This window comes from Phragmites australis, chromosome 18 (genome assembly GCF_958298935.1).
Source record: "Phragmites australis chromosome 18, lpPhrAust1.1, whole genome shotgun sequence".
NCBI classification, from domain to species: Eukaryota; Viridiplantae; Streptophyta; class Magnoliopsida; order Poales; family Poaceae; genus Phragmites; species Phragmites australis.
In genome coordinates, this window is record NC_084938.1 from 23,756,349 (window position 1) to 23,776,437 (window position 20,089).

Consider the following 20,089-nt stretch of genomic DNA (forward strand, 5'->3'; position numbering starts at 1 on the left):
ATCGCGAATCGCATACCACTCGCACCCCGCTAGCAATACCAGTAGTTCCACTTCCTACGCTTGCGCGCGGCCAGCGTGGTACCATGGAGGAGGCAGCGGGGGCGCCGCTGCTGCAGCCGCGCGGCGAAGACGACGCGGGGAAGCGGTGGCCCGGCGCGAGGCAGGCAGCGGTGGAGTGGTGGGTGGAGTCGAAGAAGCTGTGGCACATCGTGGGGCCGGCCATCTTCCAGCGGATCGCGATGTACGGGATCAATGTCGTCTCGCAGGCCTTCATCGGCCACATCGGCGACCTCGAGCTCGCCGCTTTCTCCATCGCCGCCAACGTCGTCGCCGGCTTCAACTTCGGATTCATGGTACACCACTAGCGCATCCAAATGCGTTATCAAACATGTACGCACGCACGCATTCGGTGCTTGCTGCTTAACCACACATGCATGCATGCAGCCCTTCTCCGTTTTGTTTGTTGCTAGAGGAGGCAGATCACGTGAAGGAGCCTGCTACCCTTCGCTAGATGCGATACCAGTGATCAATCTCTGTCGAAACGTAGGAGTGCCTGCGACTCAGAACCGAACACTCCGATCAATACTATAATTTTTGCTTAAATGCTAGGGAGAATCAAGAGACCAGCTACTGCCTTTAGTTTATTTGAGTCTTGCAACAAGTGGCTCCGAACATCGCTCGAACTGTACTTTACAATGTTAAGTAAACGCCAAATTGATAGGCCTAAATAGTTTTAAATTTGGACACCAACGCTTGACCGTCCTTCTTCTTTTTTATTCGAATCATGGCGGATCATGCGGTTGTTGAGACTTCTCCGGGATGTTATAGATGAGTTGAATTATGGACTAATATGTTCTGAATACTCGTTTACGATAAGAACTAGCCGTGTTTATGCTGAAAATTATAGGAACACCAACATTCTTCAGCATTAATGTCGATTCACGCAACCCACAGGAACACCAACATGATTAATAACAGATTGATCTCCAGTTCTCAATTTTACGTGGACGGTTGTTGTCGACGATAGACAGCCAAGCGATAAACGATTCTGATTTTTTTGGTTTCATGTGCGGTTCAGATGTAGTACACTAGTACATGCCAAACGAACCAATCGGACGAACAATGTTGTCAACTCTTAGTCGGAAAGAATCGTGTCCTAGCTGAACGCATGCGTTGGCGCCTGTTTAGAGCAGTGCTCGATCGATCGTTGTCACCGTCTGCATGCAGTTTTTGTTCGTACTCCATGTGCGCTTGTCTCGTTGTAACTTGGCTGCTGCCTACAGCGTCTGCTACTGTACGAATGCACCAATCAGGCCAGTCAGTTCATATGCAGCTCAGAGAAGCCATACAAATATATAATGTGGCCCCAAACTCCCATTATTCTGCCAATTCGTCATGGCTTACGACATATAGAGGAGAAATGTAATAGAGGATTGGAAGTTGCTAATTTTTAATGAAGTGAAAACAAGTGTATGTTTCACTCGACAACAGCAATCGTTAGACGAAGATCTAATAGTTGATAAAAAATTGATTCACAAGTGAACAATATTTTTCTATAGTAGGGATATATATAATTTCGTGTGCATACCAGATAAAAAAAAGTGGTTGCTATATTTCAACCGGTTGATTTTATTTTCAAACAACGACTGTGACCAATTGGATGGGCATCGAGAAGAATGCAACATCCAACGGTTCATAGCTGTCTTCAACCTTCCAACGCTGCCCCGTCTTTTGACCACGACTCCGCTTCCTCGCATCCACCCATCTCTGGCAGCGCTCCCGCCACCCTCTGCTGTGCTGTCACCGCTCGCCCCTGCCCTGGCATCGTCCACTAGCCATCCTCCACTGCTTGCAACCGGCAACGTCCCTGCCACCTCGCTGCTCTGCCCCTACACACGCCTCCTCCACTAGGCTGGTCCCTGCCGCCTACCTTCTTCTAAACTTACCGTCCACCGGGAAGCCGCGTCGCTAATCTCATCGACTCATCGCGCCTCCTAAATTTCAGGTATTTGAAATTTAGGAGGCGTGGTAAAACAAGCCGTGCTTAATCACAGTACCAATTTTGATGATGTAGCTGGGCATGGCGAGCGCGCTGGAGACGCTATGCGGGCAGGCGTTCGGCGCCAAGAAGTACCACATGCTGGGTGTGTACCTGCAGCGCTCGTGGGTCGTCCTCTTCATCTTCGCAGCCGCGCTGACCCCGACCTACATCTTCATGGAGGACCTGCTGCTGCTGATCGGGCAGTCTCCCGAGCTGTCGCGGCTCTCCGGCCTGATGAGCGTCTGGCTGCTCCCGCAGCACTTCGCCATGGCGATGCTGCTCCCGCTCACACGGTTCCTGCAGAGCCAGCTCAAGAACTGGGTGACCGCGCTCACCGCGGGCGTCGCGCTCGCCATCCACGTCGTCGTCACCTACGTGCTCGTGCAGCATTTCCAGCTGGGCTTGGTCGGGGCAGTCGTCGCCGCCGACATGTCGTGGTGGCTGGTCGTGCTCGGCCAGTTATTCTACGTCCTCGGCGGTGGGTGCCCGCTGTCGTGGAAAGGCTTCTCGATGGAGGCGTTCGCCGACTTCTGGGAGTTCATCAAGCTCTCCTCGGGTTCCGGAGTGATGCTCTGGTACGTCCATGCGGTCACCCATAGAGATTAGAGTGAGGCACATGTGTTGTTCCAGACTTCATGCCGTGACATTTGCTCATCTGCAGCTTGGAGAACTGGTACTACAGAGTGTTGGTCTTGCTGACAGGGTACCTGAAGAACGCGGAAATCGCTGTGGATGCAGTCTCCATATGGTAATTGGTTCTTCGTTTTTTACTTTTACAGTTTTCCACATACAAATATGATCACTATTTTTTATTAGAATATAGTTATAATATATAATAAAAATATTTTTCAAAACAAATTTACACGTGTGATTTTTATATTTTCAAACTAAATATTTTAGAAAATATTATAAAAATATAATATTATGAAAGTATTGATAGAGGGAGTACTTAGCATGCAGAACAGTACTTTGCCACTCTCGTCCAAATCAGTTTCCATATCTAAGTGCAATGCATCGGTTCTTGATCCATATGCAGTTTGACGATCAATGGATGGGAGATGATGATTCCGTTCGGCTTCTTGGCTGCAACTGGGTATGTACTTTCGTGGTCAATGTATGGATCGGAGCTGATCCATTGTGACTAACCAGTGATCTTTTGCAAACGGCAGCGTGCGGGTGGCGAATGAGCTCGGCGCGGGGAGCGGCAAAGGCGCGCGCTTCGCCATCGTCGTGTCCATCACGACCTCCGTGGTGATCGGCCTCATCTTCTGGTGCCTGATCCTCTACTTCAACGACCTGATCGCGCTCCTCTTCACGTCGAGCAAGGTCGTGCTCGACGCCGTCCACAACATGTCCGTGCTGCTCGCCTTCACCGTCCTCCTCAACAGCGTGCAGCCTGTGCTCTCAGGCAAGCTGCTGAACCTGATGATAAGCTAACATGCGGCGCATGGCGAGACATGAGCATTGCTAACCTGGGCTCTGCATCTTTCATTGTCGCTGCTGCTGCAGGGGTGGCCATTGGTTCAGGATGGCAGGCGTTGGTCGCTTACGTGAACGTCGGAACCTACTACTTGATCGGAGTTCCCTTGGGCGCCATACTCGGTTGGCCTCTGCACTTCGGAGTTGGGGTAATGCTCTGAACACAGCACAGACCACACTACACAACGAACCTGTGCAGATCGGTACCATCAAGGCATCAACTGCAAGTCACACGCCATGGTTTGGACTGATTTCGACAGTTTATGCCTGAATTTCAGGGTATCTGGGCGGGGATGATTGGAGGGACCGCTGTCCAGACGCTGATACTGGCCTACCTCACTGTCAGATGCGATTGGGACGAAGAGGTGGACATCTCATCTTCTTGGCTTTTCCAGGGTTTTTTTTTTTTTTTGTAGGCATAAAATGGACCTGCGCATTTGTTCTTCAGCTTCGTCCCTTGCCAAATTGTGCCTTGGAGATTCTAACTCACCGGTTGCCTTGTATTGTGCCTTTGCAGGCCAAGAAAGTTCGTACAAGAATGCAAGTATGGGCCAGCTCAAAATGAAGCTGCTCAGCTATACTGGTGCGGTTTCCTAGACACAGGGAACATTGGAGCTCAACTGAACGGTGATCACTTCGGATCCCCCCCAAAAAAAGAATCAGAATGAAATGAGTACAACCAAACAACCCGGAAGAAACAACACGCACCATGCAGCATGCTAGTATATATACGGCCATGAGCTCCAAGCCTCTAACCACAGTTGGCGGCTGACGACCAGTTCCTGAATACTCACCTATCTGGATTCAGGGCTCCCCAGAGAATGGCAGTACCATCAGAGGAGTCACAGAACGATACTATTTGCGATTCTTTTGTTGCTATGTAGTATGCATTTCGCAATAAGGTTTCAACATCCAAATACTCGTTGCCATTTAAGCAAAGTTTGCAGAACCGTCGTCCAAATAAAGTACAAGAGAAGCATCTGATTTATGGTTTTTAACTTCTTCAGCCTAGAAATTAGAGCGGAAGCTCGGCAAAACAGGCTGGGCTTTCATGCGCGAATGGGCTGTCCATCGCATCGGTGGCCACAATGCCATATATGGGCTGTTCTTACAGGGACACTTATACCTCTCGTTGTGAGTGGCCTGCCTTGTCTCACGAAAGCAAATTCTACAGGTTGTTATCTATAAAGATTATCATGAGACTCTATTTATATTATCCGTCATATGATCTAATGGCTAGACTAAAAGAAGAGAAAGAAAGTGAACACGTGTCATCACAAAGGAGAGGATCTTTCGTAGGACAGGTACTTTCTAGACAAATTGAAACTCCCTACCAGAACCACACGAATCATAAACAAAATCAAAACCAAATGGGCTGGTTAAGCTTTGGTAAACTTCTTACTTCCTGTGTAGATCCGTTTATTGTGTTGCTTTGGGTTGTTCTGGAGGTAGTTTGGCCTCAGGAATCTCAGGGGAATGATGGAAGGAAATGGACAGCCTTCAAATCAAGCACTAGCATGAACGGCCTCGATGAGCTTGACTACCGTGGATGGATTGGCAAGCTTGATAGCTTTGTAGCGCAACCACTTGTACTTAAAATGTTGGCGTTGTTGCTTGCTTACTTGGTGACCATGGCTACTTTATTGCTCGGTTCCCACCATAGCTAGCTTCTTGCATACGCTGGGGGGAGGAAGGGGAAGAAGCAAGATGGAATTCTTGCCCAGCCTTGCCCTAGAAAAGAAACCACAACTCTTTCTTCACCTTCCCTTCCCCCCTTCCTTATTCTCCCCTCCAGATCAAATCGACCGAGCAAAGGGCGATTCCTAAGCTCACCTCAGCCAGGCTCATGAAGATTATCCATCGGTGATGCGATCCAGGGCCACCATCGGGCATGAATCTGAGGCCAACTAACGCCGTGTCCATCCATCGGCTTGCAGTTCCAAGGTCGTCAGAGCCACTCTCATCCATGGCCATGTGACTCCAGGCTGGTGTAGCTCCATTTGCCCATGGGTGCTCAATTCAAGGCATGCATGGCTCCTTTTGTCCACCGGCTATCAATTCCCATGCCGTTGCAGCCACTCTCGTCCATGGTCATGCGACTCCAGGATGGCAAAGCTCTGTTCACCCACGGGTACTCGATTCAAGGAATGTGCTGCTCCTTTCGCCTGCCAGTTGTCGATTCCCAGGTTGTTGCAACAACGATTGACCACCAATCTTGTTTATGAAGATGTTTCAATGGCTCTCGAGGGTGCAACAAGGATCAACACGATTTGTGTGCCTTTAATTGATATTGTTTGGTTGCAATTTGCGCTTTGAATTGGATTCGTTTGGCTAAGGAAGCACACGACCTAGGGCAGGGCCGAGTTTGTTGGGCGACGAAAGCTTTGCACACCATATGCTCTGCACCATTCTCTCGCCCTAGCCTAGTTTGCGACCATGCCTCTATGCCAATGTAACCGCCTATCCAACTTGCAGCAGCGTCGAGCTCATACATAGACTGCCTTTGCCTCTCGCTGGATACTTGTCCCTTGGAACTACATTGTCAAGAGCTCTTGGTCGAGAAGACTCTCGTGTTGTGATCTAGGTTGCTTTAGGAATGGTGGTGGGGGGGGTGAAAATATTGGACTTGTTTCTGAATCCTAATACGAATCTAGTTTTGTATTATATAATAAATCTATCTCTACTACAGATTCCATATGAGGTGTATGGACACCCAAATTAATCGGGCAAAGATCTGACTATTATAACTTTGGCCCACCACAATCAACAGCGTGGATATTTCTTTTTTCCAATGGTTAATGCGATAATCTTCCATATTTTTTAATTCCAAATTTAGCTATTTATTAATTGTATTTGATATGGATTGTTTGGTTTAATATAGACCGTTAGATGATCATAACAATCAATGGTGTATATCCTTTCCCTTTTTTTATTTTACATGGACTCTTTATTTAGACATTTTGCTTTCCAGTCCGTATGGTAATTGAACTCTTCATTTCATTATTTTTTATTCTAAATATTAACTATTTATTAATTGTATTTTACATGGTCTCTTTGTTTATGTATTTTGCTTCCCAATTTGCATGTAAATCAAACCACTAATTATCCATATTTTTAATTCCGAATTTAGTTATTTATAAAAAATTATGTAATTAAATGAAGTTTTTCTTTGTAGAGGGACATACTGCACTAGATTAATGCCGAGGCACGTGCGTTGAAGCTGCGGCTCGACAGTGGCAGAGAAGTCCCCAGGGTCGAGATGAGCACGGTGTTTGGCCGAACTATTCAGAATGTGGCGAAGGTCTTTCAATCGATGAGATGCAGTTCATCCTCGGACGTTACTACGAGACCATGAGTGTCGTCTCATCTTCTGGCATGCCCGTCTGCCACGTTCACCGAGCAGCCGCACACACCGGTAAACGTGACCTTCGCTGTAGAGCCGTCGAGGGCGTCTTTGACCCCAACTTCATCTTCGACCCTTACTACAACGATGCATTCCTTCACTGGGGTTGGAGACCCCCAGTACAGTGGCATGTTGCCTCGGCTCTCATTCTCCGGCACCGGTGACCCCCGCAACAGCGTTATAGTGTCTAGGCCACCCTTCACCAGTGGCAGTGACCGCTTCTACGCCATGAGCGGGGATACGCACTCTTCCTCTGCGAACCCAGGTCCTTCGAGTTCTTGCGTCCCTGGCTTAGGTACGACACTCGCTTCATACATAACAAATTATTACATATGTCACGGTTTATCGATACTAACATGTTTTCTTCGTTGTTCCATATGTAGAGATCGACAATCTCTGAGAGGTTGAGGCTCAGGTAGCTACATGGAGCTGCTTAGTAAGGACATTACTCAGGTCCTTGGGTATGACTTCATCTTTGGACAAAGCGACAAGCTCGGTGTGTCGCAGCTACCTGGTGTGCCACTTCTAGGGACACAACCGCCCTAGGATGAGTATGCCACTCCACGACCCGCTGGCTGGCTTGAACGGCAAATTTTTCTACCGGACCCCCTGACGTACTCAGCTAACCAGGTGAGAGCGAGGAGGTGCATGGTCCCGAGGATGGATGTGACTAGGAGCCTCGTCCCTAAGAGAGGACATAACCTGTAGGTAGATATGTCATTGTTAGTTTTATGGTGTTATGTTATCGTCTTTCTTCATTCTACTATGTTATTATTACTCGCATAATAGCTTTCATGTACCGTATTTTTGTTTTATGATTCTATTCAGACCATTGACTCATACAATGACCATCCCATAACAATCATAATAATAATGTCGACCGAATAAATGATGGCATATACGATAGCCGTAGTGGTGTATCGGCGCTTCACGTAACATGCCTTAGGGAACGAAAAACAATACAAGCGAAATACGAAATCAAATCCTCTGTCGACAGCTAGAACACATCGAGATTACTCCCAGTTGTTCCTCCGACCCGCCATGCAAGGCGAGATATAGCATCTTATGACATTCATGGCTCTCTCTTGGCGCAATTGAGAGAGCTGAGGAAGGAGCAAAATGATTATTCTTTATATAATATGTTTATATCTGGGTAATACAAGCAGCATTATCTTCATAAATAATAGTGAAAGATTATGAGGAACTAATCCCATATGATCCTTGAAAATGGTTTATCATTCTACGAAGTCATGCTCATTCATGGGAGACTTCATATAGAGCTATTATTTTAGAATGATTGGTGAAAATATCAACAAAATATTGTTTTGATGATTTCCTCTAGAAAGTGTACCACCACATAAGAAAACAAATCCAATTTGTAACCTAGCATTATGAGAATCAGATATATAGCCAGCATCAGTATAATCTATCATAGTCATATCTTGATTTTTCTGATAGAACAAACAAAGATCTCTAGTACTGTTCAGATACCTGAGGATCTATTTTGCACCAACCAAATATCTCTTAGTTGGAGCAGCAATATGTCTCACCAAAAGATTGACCGTAAATGCAATATTAGGCCTTGTGCAATTTGCAAGGTATATTAGTGCTCCTATGATACTTACATATGGGACATCGGGCCTTAATAATTCTTCATATTTTTCCCTAGGTCGAAATAGATCTTTGTCTATATCCAGGGATTGAATAATCATATATAGGGGTTTTCGATGGATATGACTTATCTATTTTAAACTTATGCAATATCTTTTCAATGTATGTAGATTGGTGAACTAATATCCCTGATGAGAAATGCTCAAGTTGCAAATCTAAATATAATTTGGTCAAGCCCAAATCCTTCACCTCAAACTCTATTTTTAGATGATTGTTGGCTTCCTTTATATCTTGTGTGGTTCTAATAATATTGAGGTCGTCAGTATAAATTGAAATGGTACAAAATTCAGTGAGTTTTTTTTTATGAACACACCTTACCGTCCGTTAAAAAAAGCACCAGTGCGCCTTAAAAGAACAATAGACCACCGATCAATATATCCTTTAGCCGCAAAGTATGTCCAACTTTGGAAATAGCTGAATTTGTTAAATATTCCATGGCATGCATTGATGATCGATCGCATTACTACTAGACATAAACATAAGATTACCAACTTATACTACTACTGTGAGTAACCTGCCGAAGCAATCTCAGTTGTGTTGCTCAATGCGCCCTGAGATGTCACGCTGCACCCGCGCGATGTCCAGCGCTGCTTTCCCGTCGAGCTTGTTGCTCTGCTGGTGCGCCATGTAGTCTCTGTACCTGATGCCGCGGAACTCCAGGCCTTGGCCGTCACGCGCCAGCTCCGGGACAGGCTCGACCACGGCGTCCAGGCACGGCGAGACCATGCTCACGAACGACATCCTCGCCCGCTCGCCACCGACCACCGCGCGGTGGAGCACGGCCTTGTACCTCCCGTTGCTCACAATCTGCACGCACAGTCGCACACGTACACGGCATGACATGATTTTTCTTGCAATAGTTGTTTACCAAGAGCTCGTGAACCAAACTGACACGCACGGTCGCTGTCCGGTTACCTCCAGCTGGTCGCCAGCGATGACGAAGAACGCGCCTGGGAGGGGCTCGGCGAGGAGCCACTGGCCGTCGTGCTCGACCTGGAGCCCATCGACGCCGTTCTGGAAGAGCAGAGTGAGGAGGCCGTGGTCGGAGTGAGCGGGCAGTCCCATGCCCACATTGTCCGGGCCGGTGTACGGCGGGTAGTGGTTCCCGACAAGGATTTGGAAGCAGGACTCGAGGCTCAGGGCCTCCGAAATGCGACCGCCGTCGAGGCCCAGGCTCTCGGAGATCGCCTTCGCGAGCTGCAGCAGCAGACCTCTCGTCTTCGCCGCGTAATCCGTAGCAACGTCCCTGACAACCACACGAATACGATCTTTGTACCAATGGATGATGCCAAAGCAGACATAGCGCAATTCGTACTTGCTACCTTAACTTCGCAGGATTTGCAGGGCAGTGGAGCTCAGGGTGCGCGAACATCTTGAGGTAGTCCCTCGAGTACCTGGCGCCGTCGACGACAGAGTAGAAACCTGATCCGATGCGTATAGGATCCATTGGCCCGGCCTCCAAGTACTCCGCCTTCCCCTCCTCCGGTAAACTCAACAGCTCCTTGTATGTCTCCATCACTGCCTCTTTCAGAGCCTCGGACACCCCATGGTTTATCACCTTCGTGCCAGATCGAGACGTGTATTGCGACATTAACGATTTGACACGAGAGTCTTGTACTTAGCAAGACGAGGAGAGTACGTGCATCACAAAGGAGACAGGGTTGTATGTTCGAGTTTCAAACGTGACGTACCATGAAGAAGCCCCAGTCCTCGCACGCCCGGCCGAGGTCCCGGATCGCCTGCGCCCGTTGATCGGCGGCGCCGTTGACGAGGACGTCGAAATCGACGACGGGGATGCCGTCCCCACCGCATGCTCCGGTACCTGAGGAGACTATGGCAGAGTGGCCGCCGTTTGCGCATTCACCTGTGGTGTGACACGGAGAAGTTTCCGTTTCCGCCATGGTTGTACCGTGGCCAGTGGAGGAACAGAGGAAGAGTTGTAGACGGAGCGGAGCAAAGCGATGCGTGGTGCAAGCGTTCAGTCAGGCGGACCGGTCGCGGGGTGCAGGTGTTCGCCGTGGCTGTCCTCGTGTTCACTGCCCGACAACGAAGATCACAAGTCGTACACGGTGCAGCGTTGGACGGATATGCCGGCATTGCTCGGCTGTCACAGATTTTTCTGGAGATGATTTTTTGGGTGGTGATGGTTTTTTTTTTCTTTTGCTCGTAGCCAACAAATAAGCACATCTGCATCCAAATCTCAATCAACGAGGGAAGACTCGCGATGCCGCAATTACATCATGCATGATTGCTAACGATCACGACAACCGGATACAGATTGTTGATGATATACATTGATGAGTAAGATATGCGTCTCGGTATAGTGTTGCTCATCGAAAGAAAACCGGAGGTTTGTACCCAACTAGGCTCGGTGCTGACCTGTGGCGTGAGTGTCATCATCGAAGTCCAAACGAGTTGGTCTAGTATAACACATCGTAGGTAAAGAAATTCTGACAAGAGAACTCAGCGACAAAAAACAAAAGCTAGAGCAACCTCATCCATGAGAAAGCAAAACAAATGCATGAAATTAAGTTTACTTCTTGGAATCAAGGCCACCTCTAGTTCCAAGGCCATTCCTAATGCTATGTTGTTTATGTGATACAGTAGAGGAGAGAGCACTACAACAGAAATCATTTGTACAGACGGTTTAGAAACCCCGTACATGATGTTTTTTTAAACCGTCTGTGAAAAAGAGTCTGTACAAATCAGATTTGTACAGACGGTTCCAAATTGGAACCTCTGTACTAAATTTTCTAAAGTTAAAAAAATATTTTTCCAACCCACACTAGCACCTTTTTTTATTATGTAAGCGCGATCACAAGTCACATAATTTTTCACACGAAATACCACTAGTGTGTTTTCTAGGAGTCGAACCACATCTAAACTCATGCGAAACTTCATTACCATCTCACCTATCGCTCTTTGCTGATAGTTATATAAAAATAATCTATAAGAGATATGTTCAAAACAAGTGAGACACTATTAGTATAGACGGTTTTAAACTTGAAACCGTCTATACTAACAGTATAGACCGTTCTAGTTTAGAACTGTATGTACTAATATGTTTAAAATAAGTAGGACATTATTAGTACAGACAGTTCTAAATTTGAAACCGTCTATACTAATAGTACAGACCGTTTTAGTTTAGAACCGTTTGTACTAATACGCTTAAAATAAGTGGGACACTATTAGTACAGACGATTCTAATTTAGAACCGTTTGTACTATAGATATAATAGTACAGATAGTTTTAAATTAGAATTGTCTATAAAAAGGGAACAATGTAGACGGTTCTAAACTAGAACTATCAGTACAGACGGTTATAGTTTGTAACCGTTTGTACTGTAGCATCCCGCTTTGTTGGAACTGCTCGTTCCTATTTTCTCAGATGGTTCTAGTTTGGAGCCGTCTATGGAACCTTTTGTACAAACGACTCTATAGATCCGACTATACAGGGACGTCCCACTAAATAGATTCTGTAGTAGTGGAGTAAGAAATTATGGTTAAAAAATAAGCTTTTAATGTATGCATATATGTGGCTTATTTCTTGAGGTCTTTTGAAGCAATTTATTATCTTACAATCATCTATGATGGCTCAAAAAGCTATTTTTTTCATAAAAAACAAGTTCCATCTCTCTTATCTTTAAATAGCTTGTCACATCAGCTTTTTCTTATATACATACCTAATTAATGTATATAAGCAAGTCTCTTATAAGCTTTCTATGAGGAAAAAAAAAACCCCTAGCAAAACACCGTGGCCTATCTTGCTCTTTTAAATACTTCGTCATTCATGTTTTTATTAATTAAGTAAGAATGGTCACTATATTATGTACATATTTAACAGTTTTTATTTCTTTTCGTACTGAGACATGACAAAGGATAGCTTCTGTGGTAGCTGCTGTCGTCCTCCCCCCTCTTTACCTTGCCGGGATAAAAAATAGTCTTAGTAGTTTTCAAAGTTACACGTACGACGTACACAACCAATGTATACCCTATTTACACCATACATATGCATACACACACGTGCTTTCCCTTACATATGCCATACATATGCATACACACGCGTGCTTTCCATTACCCATGCTAAGGATAAATTGGAGAAAACACACAGTATCACTAAACACATACGTGAGTCCATAACCTGCCTGGAATCTAATCTTGGATGTGAATGCGTTTAAGATTAAGCCCCTGTTTATTTGGGTTCTGTTGCCTTCTGCTTTTTAGAAACCAGAAGTCCAAACAATCAATCTGTTTCTGCTATTTTCTGGCTGTGATTTCTAAAACATAAAAATTTATTACTATAGAAATATGTCTAAATATACTTGTATTAGAATCAGACTTCTGAAAAAAAAAATCATAACTTCAACAAGCTATAGCTTAAAACCCAAACAAACAAGACATAAGATATGTGAGCAGGTGCATGAAGCGGGGCTCGAGTGTGGGCGGGCTCGGTCGTATGTCGGAGACCTTAGCAATGACCTGACGCTGATCTAGATTGAGGATCTGTTTGTTTCTCCTTCGGATTGTGATAATTTGGATTCTGGATTGTAAATTATAGAAACTACTCTAAGGTGGATTGTGCCACAGTCCAGATCTAAATTGATACAATCTGTTTTCAGAATCAGTTCATTTATTTGCATAATCCAATTGTAGAGCACAATACAAAATCCAGATTTCAAAACAAAGAGACCCTAAACAGCTTATCGGCCGTGTTTTAGGACCGGAGAGGCTAGGAAAAACAAGGCCCACTCCAATGGACCGAGCCAAAACCAAGGGACAGTCCAACAAGGGTACAGATTAGAGCCTGGCTCATGCTTTCATTGGTTGGACTTGCACACAAGAAACAAACACGCCTCTTACAAGTTAAGTTTTTTAATACTTATCATTTTTAACCAAACATAAAGTAGTATCAATTTTAAATAGAAAATGACAAAAATGTTTTTAAGAACTAATCTAGATATTTTAGAATGTACCGTAAATAGATGATAAGGGATACTATTTTATAAGGATAAAATTAAAAATTATGTATTTAAAAACGAAAGTGATAAGTACTTGAAAATAAACAAGTGATTAAAAATAACAAGATTGAAAAATAGAGTATGCTACATGCTAGCTTCCGTATGGGACCTACCAAGCCTTAAAAAATCAATTATTTGTCTTCCATCGCTGCTGAAAAACTCCTTGCCAGCATGGCCAACGAGACAAACCATAGCACCAGCCACGCATGGTGCAATGATTAGCTCGGAATCTAGAAGCCAAAAAGTGCTCTTAGCTGCTCTACCAGGCATCCATTACACACGCCCTTGAATCCAGAAATGGTCCTACATGTGAACAACGAACTCTGAGCCAAGGATGTGCTAGTTCTGTATTGTGTTTTCGTCATTGCTATCAAATTGCGGTTTTGTACTATTTGAACTTTTCTTGTATGTTTCAAAGGAATTTTGATGCAATTTTGGTAAACACCATCGTTCTACTGTATGGACTTTGACGAGAGTGTTTTTTTCATCAGTGGTAAAAATTGTAGACGCGTGACTGAGGCCGCACTGCGTGTGTAGTGAGTTACGTACTTCTCAAATCTGATCATTATCGAAACCTATAGGGAGAACGTGCACGATTGGGATTAAAGGAGCACCCTTTACTAGTTCCACACCGTGTCTCGAGCTGCTACTGCCTTAGGTCATTAGTAACCAGCAGTAATTATAACTCATCACTAATAAAATTATAAGTGACAAATCGTAACAGTGACTCGTTACTAATGACTGAATATAAATGATGGGTCGTAACACTGATCCTTCACTAATAACTGATGGACGTTTTTCGTATTTTTTAAACACGAAAAAAAATCAAAAAAATATTTTTTTCATCTGAACCATCCCAATACAGAGCATATCATATATGCCCCACAAGCTACGCTATTTTTCAAACTGTTTTTAGTCTGCGTTCCATGGGTCTCAAACCCATAACCTCCCCTCACACGCATAGTTCCCTTACCATCTCACCTATCACGTAGTTATGATAAAAATCGAATATTTTATTCTTTTAACCTTCTTTGTTGATAGGGGAGGCGGTCCAAAAAGGATAAAATATCCAATCTTAAAAAGGACAAATAATCATGACCTGTCACGTATGACTGATTAGTGACAAGTTAGAACCGTGATCTGTCCCTAATGATTGAATAATAGTGACTGGTCGTAATTTTGATCCGTCTCTAATGACTAATTTTACCAAATTTCATCGGGGGTTATAATTTATATATAAAATTTTTCTACATCTAAATTTGTACAAATATTTTATGAATTTTTGAATAGCTCATCCAAACAATCGCAATTTGCAGTGAACCGGAGTGCTTTCGGTAAAACGGATATAACTTTTGCATATAGACTCTGATTTCGACGTTTTTTTTTTACTCTATGAACATCTATAGATAAAGTTATATCCGTTTCTCCCTGACTTTATTGGGTTCAGCAATTTTCTCGAGGCCAAATTCAGCCTAGAAGATTGAGTTCTCGCCCCTTAAGTTTTTGCACCGTTTTTGAAACGCATGTTTATATTCATAGCCGTCACCCCTTACATCAAACTTAAGTAGAAATATGCAATGGCTCCTATTCTAGAGCTGCTGATGTGAAAAAAAATTAGAGAAAAATATAAAAAATAACATCATGAAAAGTCCATCATTGCTGTGGACTATCTCAATAATTTTCCATATGCAAAAGTCCAAATGGTGATAGCATCCTCCTGAGGTAGCTTTTAATCATTTTATGTGTTGTTCTTTCATATCACTCAGTAGTGCCATAAGCAATTGTAAACAAAAATACATTTGACCAAATAATATTCATAGAGAATTTTATTCCTCTTTTATCATCGAACAATTGTAATGTACTTTAATGTGATTAGATAGACTTTGAAAGAATAACGAATATAGCAAAGAACAACATAGAGATGAGAAAATGGTGCTAGATACGAACATAAACTTGTATACAAACATCACCTAAATTGTAAAATTGGTTATCAGTGACGGGTCATAATTATGACCCATCACTAATATTATCAATGACGGGTCATTATAATTTTTTATTAATTTCGTGTCACTTTTATATATTTTTTACATAGTAGATGCAGCTCCTCCAAGTTGGAGTAGTAGCTACTGTTTCAATGTTTGCACGGACCTGTTACATGAAATGGCCATAGTAATGATCTTTTAAAAAAGTTGTAATTGCTCGTTGACATTGTACTAGAGTAAGTCTAATACTCATTCCGATCCAATATATAGGGCTATGTTTGGTATAGCTTAATTCTGCAGAGCTTTTCTGAAAAGTTGGTTGTCTTAAAAAACTATTGTTTGGAGAAGTTGCTTCCTAAAGAAGCTGAGTGTTTAGCTCGCTGATTCTCTATAGGGAGATTGTCTGCGTTAAGTGTAAAATGACATGTATAACTTTACAGCTGATGATGACATTTTTTGTTGAATATGCGTAGAAGACAACATTTGAATTGATTTTTGACGGTTTAAGATGTACCTTAAGAATATTGTAATGAATGGAAATGATGACAATATTGTAATAAATTAAAACCATGAGAATAATGTAATCCATTGCATTGTATCCCTCTAAAGTAGCAAGAATACTAGCATCATCGAACAAAGTACTTAGTCACGGATACAAACAATAGTTATGATACCAAAATGACGGCAATAGAATCACATAAAACACCTATATTAGTTTCATCTCTTGAAGTACTCCCATCATCTATGGTAGCTTGGGTACCATAAGCTCCATCGTCATCATATTAGTTTGATCATGCGCGAGTTTGACAGTTTATTACTCTTTGAGATCACCGTCTCCTAAATGGCTCAGTGGTAGATTGCCGGTGATCTCCTCAAGTGAAGATTGTGATGAGACCTAGAAGTGGTAACGGAACTCATCATCTCTAGAGTGAAGGAAAAGTTATCCATAGTGGAGATAAGGTGTGCATGTGTGCAATCTCGTGAGGAAAAGGTTGAAAAAGGCTCGGCTCAAGTGTGACAAAACTTTCTCAACAGAGACATAGGATATCGGTGGATATCCAAACTTTGATAACAAATAATTTGTATCTGTATTTCCTTATTCTTATGCATTACATTGATATCCATACTTGTATACTTATTTGTATGCGCATTGAGTTAATTTCGTGAGATTCCTAGTTGTTTTTATGTACATATCGGAACATCTGAAGTCAGTTTGGAACACTAGATAAATAGTAAAATTAGAATATCCGATTAGAGTTTCTTGCATTTTTTTGCTAGAATTGAATAATCTTTTGTCACTCTAGGATTGTAACATTCACATTGATTTAGAGTAATTATGCACTAGTTGAGCCTAGTATATTTAGATTTTTCACTTGTAAAAAATACGTTAGTTTTATTTTCGCTATAAGTTTAGACTAACTATTACACCGATGATATTTTTCAATATGAGCATTTTTGCGATATTATCTATCTACTTTTTCAAAAAAAACATGTATGTTTTGATGCTCAACAAAATCATCCTGTTGCCGAGATTTACTGGAGTGGTATTTGGTTGGTGCCCTGATGTGATGCTGCCTGACTCGAGAAATTGGACGCCTGAGGTCGTTGCACATGCACACCCGTGAAGCTTCAGCACTCAACGTTGTCGTCTAGATCCACAGCGTCCGTCCAGGCAGAGAGCTTCCCTGACCGATATCGTCGACGAGATCCACCCCTGCGTCTATGCGCCTTCTGCTCGATCCTGCTGCGAAGAGAAGAAGGATTTAGGGGTCGATGGGATCTGATTTGAGGACAGAATGAAGCTTTGAAACGGAGGGAATTCATCCAAACTGATCTATCTAGGATGACTCCCCGGGGAAATAAATCTGGATGAGATGGCGATGGATCTCCACTCCAGTCGAGTGGACTGAGGGAGGCGGGACTGCCATCGGTGTTGCATTGGAACTTGACAGTCGGTCTCGGTGGAGGGGATGGGACTCAGGCCACAACACCAGACATACAGCAGCAGGACTCGTTGGCGAGGGCAGCGAGCTCACGGAAGGTGAGGCGACAACCAGAATGGAGCTCGCGTAAGGCAGGGTACGAGATGGGATGGCACGAGGGAGATCACGGGGAGCGGCAGTTGGAGATGGTGAGCGCTATCCTCTTCCTGGATGTGGCAAGCGCGACAGGGAGGCGATAGCAAGCCCCGATTTTTGTTGAGCGCGATGGCAAGTCGGTTGCAGTGGTTTTTGGGCACGTGTCGCTATATTTGGCTATAGCGAGCACGATAGCAGGCCCCAATTTTTCTCGAGCGCGATGGCGAGTCGGTTGCGGTGGTTTTTGGAAGTGTATCGTTATATTTGGCTATAGCGAGCACGATGACCAGCCGCCTGGAGATGTTTTAAGCTGGTCAAATTTACTTAATTTTAGGCGTGACAAAGTGTGGCTACAAGATCAAAAGGATGCATGCACAAATCGAAGACGCAAAATGATGCTTGCCGTGGCTCTCCAAAAGTTTTTTTCCCGATTCTCTCCACAATAATTTGATACCTCCATGAGTGTAACTAAACGAATGGATAATTTCTTTATAACCGACAGTTAAATTTATGTACACACCCGCTCTAAATTTGCCGCTGAAAAGAGGATTAACAGCGACGACAAGGACACGCTCCTAACCTTTACTGGAGTACTTTCAGCACTAAGACCTAACGCTTAAAAAGCCATGTCAAACACGGGCACCAAGTGGGCAAGCCCCGCCGTCGCACTGCTCCACGACCTGGTCGTTGCCGGCGACCTTCGCGCCCTTGCCCGGCGCGTTGGCCTCGCTACACCGCGCCGACCCCCACGCCGGCAGCCTAGCGGAGAACGTGCGCGCCAGGAGCGACATGTTGGGCCAACGTCCTGACTGGCCGAGCCGGACGCTCCCGCCGCGTGTTCCGCCGAATCCGCGGCGCGCGCTCGCGTCACCGCCAGTCCAGAACGCTTGGACGCTCGCCGACCGCCGAAGCTTGCCAGCCGCAACGACCTCCCGGAGCACGTGCTCGGGCAGCCTCAGCGTGTACCGCTCCGCACTCTCGGCAGCTGAGGGCGCGGGCGCAGTGAGCGAGTGCCCCGTGGTGTGCGAGCGAGGGAACTGCGCGGGGCGCCGTCCCGACTTGCTGCGCAGCGCGCGTTTCACGCTGCCGATTCGTATCAGTTCGGCGGCTTCCTCCCTCCTGATCCTCTCCTCCTCCGTCTCCTCGGCATCAACGATGACGACGGCCACCTCCTCCGGCGTCGTGGCCGTGGCCGTTTCTTGCGCTGGCAGCTGCGGCGCTGCAGGGGCATATTGCTCAGTGGTTGGCACAGCACTGGCAACCACCGGCGCCGGAGCATCGGCATCGGGGACGAGGCTGGCGCGGCAGACAGGGCAGGTGACGTGCGACGCGAGCCAGGCGTCGATGCAATCGGTGTGGAATGCGTGGGAGCACTTGGGCAGGAAGCGGAGCGTCTCGTCGCCGTCGAACTCGCTGAGGCACACGGCGCACTCGAGCGCGCCATTGCCGGCCTTGTGCGCCTTGACGTCGGCGTACGCCATGGTCGGGAACGACTCCAGCAGGGCCCGGTCCAGCCCGCGCAACCTCCTCGACCGCGACGCGTACGTGATCCCACCCCTGCCCGGCCGCCGGGCGGCGCCGGGGTACTCGTCGGGCCCGCCGAGTGGGGGCCCTGCGCAGCGCCGGAGGTAGACGGAGAAGAGCCCGAGCAGGAAGAAGGCGGTGACGAGCACGACCATCACGATCGCCATGGACGTGTTGAAGTTGTTGGGGTCGAAGTAGTTGGGCCCCGGCCCCGACGGCGCGCCCTGCTGCTGCGCCGCGGTCGAGCCGACGGCCGCCCCGGCGAGAGCGACCGCGGCGAGGAGAAGGAGGCGGCGGCCATTGCTCGGGCCCATGAAGCTGGGGTCAATGGAGGGTGGTGGGGTGGTCTCTCTTCTCGTCTTCTTCCTGCGGAGTATTAACTGAGGCTGGGGAGAGGCTGGGGAGAGTGGAGGGTTGGGGAGGGAAGGGATAAAAGGGCGCGCGCGCCACGGTCGCCGTGCGTCCGAAGCAAACGCACGGCCCGTCCACGCGAAAACGCAGCGTTTCTGCACGCCTGCAGCCTGCAAATTGTGGGATTCAGTCGCCGGGTCAGTGAGAAATAAGGGGACTTTTTCAGATGCTTGATATTTTTATTTTTTATCCAATGGCTCACACCCGTCTTTAACCTCACGCCGTCTACGCCCACGCTTGACGCCTACCGTCCTCCTCCGGCCGTCTCCACCCTCCACTTGATCCCCCGCCTCCGCCCTCCTCTAGCCGCCTCCGACGGCGGCCCCTCCGTCGAATATGCGGCCCTCCCTCGCTAACCTTGTTGTATATAATGCGATAATATGAGTATTGATATTATTTTATATGTATACAAACAAGAACTTAACCACATGAATCAAATATACATGACTTTTGAATGTAATTGCAGGAAAACAGAACTATCAG

General features: G+C 45.7%; 3 protein-coding genes across 3 annotated transcripts; 1 reads left to right on the plus strand and 2 right to left on the minus strand.

Moving 5' to 3' along the window:
- LOC133899818 (protein DETOXIFICATION 27-like) lies at positions 1–4,469 on the plus strand. The gene is made up of 8 exons (XM_062340886.1): positions 1–353; positions 2,075–2,616; positions 2,703–2,789; positions 3,078–3,134; positions 3,211–3,449; positions 3,551–3,669; positions 3,799–3,885; positions 4,038–4,469. Exons 1-8 carry the CDS (start codon positions 84–86, stop codon positions 4,083–4,085), a joined length of 1,449 nt encoding a protein of 482 aa, XP_062196870.1. The 5' UTR covers positions 1–83; the 3' UTR covers positions 4,086–4,469.
- A 4,471-nt stretch (positions 4,470–8,940) lies between these two features.
- On the minus strand, positions 8,941–10,607 carry LOC133899631 (2-oxoglutarate-dependent dioxygenase 19-like). The gene is made up of 4 exons (XM_062340654.1): positions 10,286–10,607; positions 9,917–10,152; positions 9,510–9,840; positions 8,941–9,401 (listed from the first exon to the last, which is right to left on the minus strand). Exons 1-4 carry the CDS (start codon positions 10,493–10,495, stop codon positions 9,123–9,125), a joined length of 1,056 nt encoding a protein of 351 aa, XP_062196638.1. The 5' UTR covers positions 10,496–10,607; the 3' UTR covers positions 8,941–9,122.
- Positions 10,608–18,136: 7,529 nt separating this feature from the next.
- Positions 18,137–19,645, minus strand: LOC133899169 (E3 ubiquitin-protein ligase ATL31-like). Its single transcript, XM_062340131.1, has one exon. It carries the CDS (start codon positions 19,507–19,509, stop codon positions 18,301–18,303), a length of 1,209 nt encoding a protein of 402 aa, XP_062196115.1. The 5' UTR covers positions 19,510–19,645; the 3' UTR covers positions 18,137–18,300.
- Between the last annotated feature and the right edge of the window lie 444 nt (positions 19,646–20,089).